At 36.4% G+C, this 5,321-nt stretch overlaps 1 protein-coding gene across 2 annotated transcripts; it reads right to left on the bottom strand.

Annotated features, from left to right (window-relative positions):
- Positions 1 to 1,155: 1,155 nt before the first annotated feature.
- On the bottom strand, positions 1,156 to 4,999 carry LOC112021340 (uncharacterized). 2 transcript variants are annotated; one of them, XM_024053919.2, is made up of 6 exons: positions 4,478 to 4,999; positions 2,967 to 3,093; positions 2,313 to 2,452; positions 2,113 to 2,172; positions 1,957 to 2,025; positions 1,156 to 1,567 (listed from the first exon to the last, which is right to left on the bottom strand). In XM_024053919.2, exons 1-6 carry the CDS (start codon positions 4,676 to 4,678, stop codon positions 1,496 to 1,498), a joined length of 669 nt encoding a protein of 222 aa, XP_023909687.1. In that variant the 5' UTR covers positions 4,679 to 4,999; the 3' UTR covers positions 1,156 to 1,495. The 2 variants fall into 2 exon arrangements, with proteins under 2 accessions (XP_023909687.1, XP_023909679.1); XM_024053911.2 differs by having other exon boundaries at positions 2,113 to 2,175; positions 4,478 to 4,993.
- Positions 5,000 to 5,321: the final 322 nt, after the last annotated feature.

Here is a 5,321-nt window from a genome sequence, read left to right as displayed (position 1 = left end):
GATGTTCTCGAATAAAATATCCAAGATTCAAATCCTCCGTTCCGTTGTACTATTGAATTATTAAACAAGAAAGAAAACAAAAAAATTACTCACCCACCTAAAAGAAACCCACAAATTAACACTCGATCCCACTCAACATCCTATGCTTACGAGGGCTAAAAATGCCATTTTGTGGTCTACAAGCTATTGGCTTTTTTCAAAGGTTGAGTTAGTCGTAAAGGAATGATACCTCAATTACTTCAAAAAATTCTTTATTCCAAACAAGGTCAAAGAGAAACATCCTAATGGAGGGTTCGGTTCCTCTTCATAAAGAACAAGAAAGATATAGCAAAGACATGTGCAGCCGCAGTTATGACCCTTTCTAATACAATAACAACAAAGGTGTGAAGCCTTTACACGCACGGCAGAGTAAAAGTTTTCATGGACCATCTAGCATGAGTCCTTAAGCCATTATTCTAGCAATAAACAAGACACAAAAACATAACTTGTGCACTACGTTATTCATCAGAGTTAGCTGCTCATTTATGACATAATAAAACAGACACAGACAGCACAGATTATTAAAACGCGCAGCTAACTGAACTTAAAGATCATCTCAGGACAAGTAAAATATAACTACATGCTACAGCGAACATTCTAGGAGGAGTTATGAATCAGATGCCAACATTTGCACTGTTTGTGTTCAAAATAATCGGGGACTATCCTGGTTGTTTTGAACACAAAGCAAAGGCATTTTAAGTTCATGTCATCTGGTTAGTGGGTCAAATCACATTATAATAAGTTGACTAGAAAATTATCCTAGGATTTGGCAAATGCCTGAAAAGAGACTTAAGAGACTTGGCAATAAAAAGTAGTAATCAACTAATCATGACCCATGGACATGACACCATTAAATAGAGGCTAGAGCCATATGTGTCATGGAAAATGTTAAGACTTACAAGTGAAGCCCGACCAGTCAGATAACTCGGCCATTAATAAAGACACAGGGCAAACGGTAAACAAGGATGATACATCCAAGTGGCGCCCCACCACGACTAATGAAGTATTACTATGTATAGCGCCCATTATGGTAGAGTAAGTTCTTTACAACCGCTTTATTAACTAATGAATCACCTAGCTAATTCTAAAGGATGCAAATGGTGAGCAAACTTTCAGTGCAAAGAAATAGGAATAACAGTATATAAATATTTACATTTTAAAAACCCACTTCCCCAAGTCAGCAATACATTCGCCAAGTTCAGAAAGATAGCCACATGGACTTCTTTAGAGGTTTGGTCACCAGTTTTACATATATCTACATAGCTACACTATCAAAAAGCAAGAACCTCTATAACTTGAACAGAGTATTACTAGCCTACTAACCGAAATGAGAGACATAGACAAGCCACAGATAAATTATGCTATAGACATCACTACAGAGGGAAGTGGACATTTAGATACCAGTATCTGTTAGCATAGACAACCGAATGCAATGCTCTCTCCATTTCTCTCCAAGTCATTTGCACACAGTCTTCAGTCTCTTTGCAGCCTGAACAAACCCCACAATGACCTGCAACTCATCCATTTGCTTCACCAACAGAAAAATGTGTTTTTTCAGAACAGAATAAAGCTTCTAATATACAAAAGCTGCTGAACTTAACAACTTAATTGCAACAAACAAAATACAGAAAATAAATTTTTCACAAAATAAAAATCATAGTTTGAAAAACTTAAGCTTGTTTTATTTGGAATTTCAGGGAACATCCTTAACAATCAAGTAGCAATTGTCATATAAACATTTTCAGTGATTCTTACAACTAAGGTTTCAGTCACCATCCCCGCACCCTGAGCTGAGGTCTCTACTGTTCTCTGTTTGATTATTCATTATTTTAAAAAAAGAAAGCAATGCATACAAACACATGCACGCGAACACACAAAACAGAATGAAGGGGGGGCAGAAACCAATTTTGCAAGTACCTGTGACATGAAATGCCTCTGAACAACATCTACTAGTTGTTCTTTTGATGGGTTGGGGAAAGCATCCACCTAGCAATCCAATATGTTAGTAACATAAAGAGTGCCTTACTAGTGGTAATGGATCGATAATATACTATCGCCCACTAAGAAACTCACAAGATTAAAGTGTCGCCAATATCTCCACAATGCAGCAATCTCCAGTTTGCTTAAGTCAACCTTCTGCAAAGAAGATGTTTCAGTAGTGAACTTAACAATTAACAGTAAATAAGTTCAACAATAGACTACAAACTTTTTTTTTACACCCTTTTTTATTATGAAATCTTGCTAAGAGATGGAAAGGGTAGAAAGAAAAATACCGTGGACCCACGAGGAGTGGAAACAGATCCCTTAGACTGTGAGTCACAAGAGAGGGATCTGCTCATAGTCCTATGAGATGAACCGGATGATTTGTGCATTCTATGCCTCGATCTGTGGGACTTTTGAGTGTCATCTGATGCTGAGAAACCAGAAACAGAGAAACCAGAAACAGCACAACCACGATTAAAAAGTGTTGTGGGTCCAATACAAGGATAAAGACATAAGACAACAGGGCTTTTGAAAAATAGTAAAAGTAAAAGTTGAAGGCACAATGGATCCTATGCAACAACCTCAATCACTTTTCTCTAAAATTCCAAACCCACAATTAAAGAGGCAAAAGAAAACAACTACGTAGAAAGGGTCCACCCAAAGGCCATAGCCATGTACCTCCAAGTAAGAAATGGCAATCACCACTGGATGGCACTGCCAGCAAAATATAGCTTCACCATGGTATCAATCTATACTAAGATTTTTCTATTCAAAAGAAGTCAACCTTCAAATTCCAAATCGATACACGCAGAAGAAAACCAAAGTTTCACAAGAACTATGTTTTCCTAATCACTGTAACTTCCAAAGAATTCTCAAGTCATGTAGCCAAAATTTAGTGACAGCAAAACAAAACCTGTACTATAGAATTCATTAACCAAACTCACCCATATCTGAACCGTTCCATGGCACATGTTCAAATTCAAGGTCATCATCTTCCTCATTACCAGTTGGAGCTTCAATTACACTGAGGGCGTTCCTCTGAAGCTTTACTTCTATGCCGTTTGTGAGAACCTGCAAATGGTACAATCAAGCACCATTGTCAGGAACAATACAAACGTGCCTAATGTCATACTCTACAACTGGAAGTGAACCCAAAATCAGAAGACTTGCAGGACATAGACAGAAAATATGAAGCGTTACAACCAGTCAACTCCTATTCAAATCAATATAAACAATTAATTTCTACTCCGGCAATCACACAAAGCATACCCAATTTCACAGCTTTTTTCATTTAAAATTTAAATCAAGTGATAACATGGATTAAGAAACACTTCAAGAAGCTAAAGTTAGAGCTTATATAAATCAGAGAATAAAGGAATTGACCAAAGAGGGACCAGAGAGCTTAACCATTTTGGAAATGATAGCATGTGAATTGCGAGACAAACTCAATCACAACAATAAAAAATACTTTCTCATTTTCAACCTGAAACAATAAAATTAATTAGTGAAAATTCAAAGCTAACGGAAATTCAAAATGATTCAGGATTTTTTTTTTTTTTTTTTTTTAATTCCAATCAGATTAAGCTAAAATTCCCAGACCAAAAGAACATACAGCTTTGGTGAGCCACAGAATAAAAAGGAAATAACCGGAATACATTTCATAACAAAATTAATAAAATAATTAAGAAACAGAATCTTTAGATCATTAAAATTTAGTAATTACTGAGAATTCAGCTCAAGGATTAACATGCAATTACTTCAAGCAATTCAGTCATGCAAGCAAAAGTATACCAGTATCCAAAAAAGGAAAAACAAATCCTAACATTCAGAGAAAGATTCTCCCTCATAAGCAAAACATGCAAAACACACACAGCTAATCATAAGTAAAAAATAAAAATTCAATGCTCTGACCAAAACCCCAAAAGCACTCATATAAAATTGGAAACTAAAATCTAAGAAATAAACCAAATTAATTACAAACCAATCCCAATAAGGCAATTTATAATCCACATTATTAAAAACCTACAAAATCACCAGATCCATTGATAAAACCAGGCATGCAATCAAAACCCATATCCAAAAGGTCAAATTTGAAATTAATTATCCCCATAGATCATCTAAATTCACCAAAAATTGCAGTTCAATAACCCATATTTTGAAAAATTGTATCCAAAACAACAAGCTGGAACAATAAATTAATGCACCAATACCTCAGCAATGGATTAAAATTCAATTTCAAACTGATATAGATTAAAAGTGGGACAAAAAAAATGTTGTAAAAAACCAAAAATTGGCCCACATTGCTTAAAACACTCACAATCAAACCCACCAAAACACAAAATTCAAAGTCAAAAATTGCAACAAAACCACATTACAACCCAAACTAATCAAAAACAACAAGAAAAACATCAAAACCCATTTCCTTAAAGACCTCAAATTGGAAAAGGATAATTACCAGCCAATGCCACCCGCCAAGTCCAACGGCCTTCTTGACCACACCTTGAAGACCCACAAGCACCGATTTTGTACGGTTATTACCGGTAACAACCACCTTGGTGTGGCGTGGCAGCACAGAGAGCTCCTCTTCACTACTGTCCCCACAGCTCTGTAACTGTGAGAAACCGCCATTAACGGAACTCTCAACCGCTTCAAACATTTCCGCTCCAATTCAGTGAGTTGAGTTCCACCGAGTTATAACCAACAACAACAACAACAACAACCAAAAAAAAAAAAAAAAAGAAACAAAAAACAACCTCGGTGGAAACTGAGGAATCAGAACCTGAAATTACATTTATTCGAAAGATCATGCATTGCTCATTTCGTACGTGTGGGTTTTGGAGGCAGAAGAGAGAGAGATTGAAGTGAAATTCGTGGTTTTCTCGGAGAGAAAAAACACAGTTTTTTTTTTTTTTTTTTGGTTAGAGAGAGAAAGTGTGAGTGTGTGTGTGTAGTGTGTACTAAAATGTGTTTTTGTACCGAGAGTGACTGGTAGTGTTTATTGGTGCGTTGCTATGAATCCCGGAGTGGGTGAACGGACCAATGTGAGAGTGACACGTAACATAGTAGGAGTTTTGGTGTGTGGGGAGCTGAGGTTGCGGGCATGATCCTAAATACCACTAGCGGGTTTGAGGTTGTTTTACCAGTGTTGACCGTTTGACTGGTGGCAAAGGAGATAGTGGGGGGATGTTAAATTACGAATTTACCCCAATCGTGCTTCTTTTCAGTTGCTACTTGCATTGCAACACGTTGTTTCAAAGATAATTTATTTTTTTAATTTTCAAAGTTTTTTTTTTTAATAG

This window comes from Quercus suber, unplaced genomic scaffold (genome assembly GCF_002906115.3).
Source record: "Quercus suber isolate HL8 unplaced genomic scaffold, Cork oak 2.0 scaffold_803, whole genome shotgun sequence".
NCBI classification, from domain to species: Eukaryota; Viridiplantae; Streptophyta; class Magnoliopsida; order Fagales; family Fagaceae; genus Quercus; species Quercus suber.
Note: the sequence above shows the minus strand (reverse complement) of the source record. Positions and strands in the feature narration are given on the sequence as shown.

Bases quoted from the DNA above. Each gene is read 5' to 3' on its own strand.
- LOC112021340 (XM_024053911.2), bottom strand. From the start codon at position 4,678: ATGTTTGAAGCGGTTGAGAGTTCCGTTAATGGCGGTTTCTCACAGTTA. The intron at 2,453-2,966 runs GTGAGTTTGGTT...CTGGTTTCTCAG, and splicing joins ATGGAACGGTTCAGATATGG to CATCAGATGACACTCAAAAG. The intron at 1,568-1,956 runs GTACTTGCAAAA...CTGTTGGTGAAG, and splicing joins AGAGGCATTTCATGTCACAG to CAAATGGATGAGTTGCAGGT.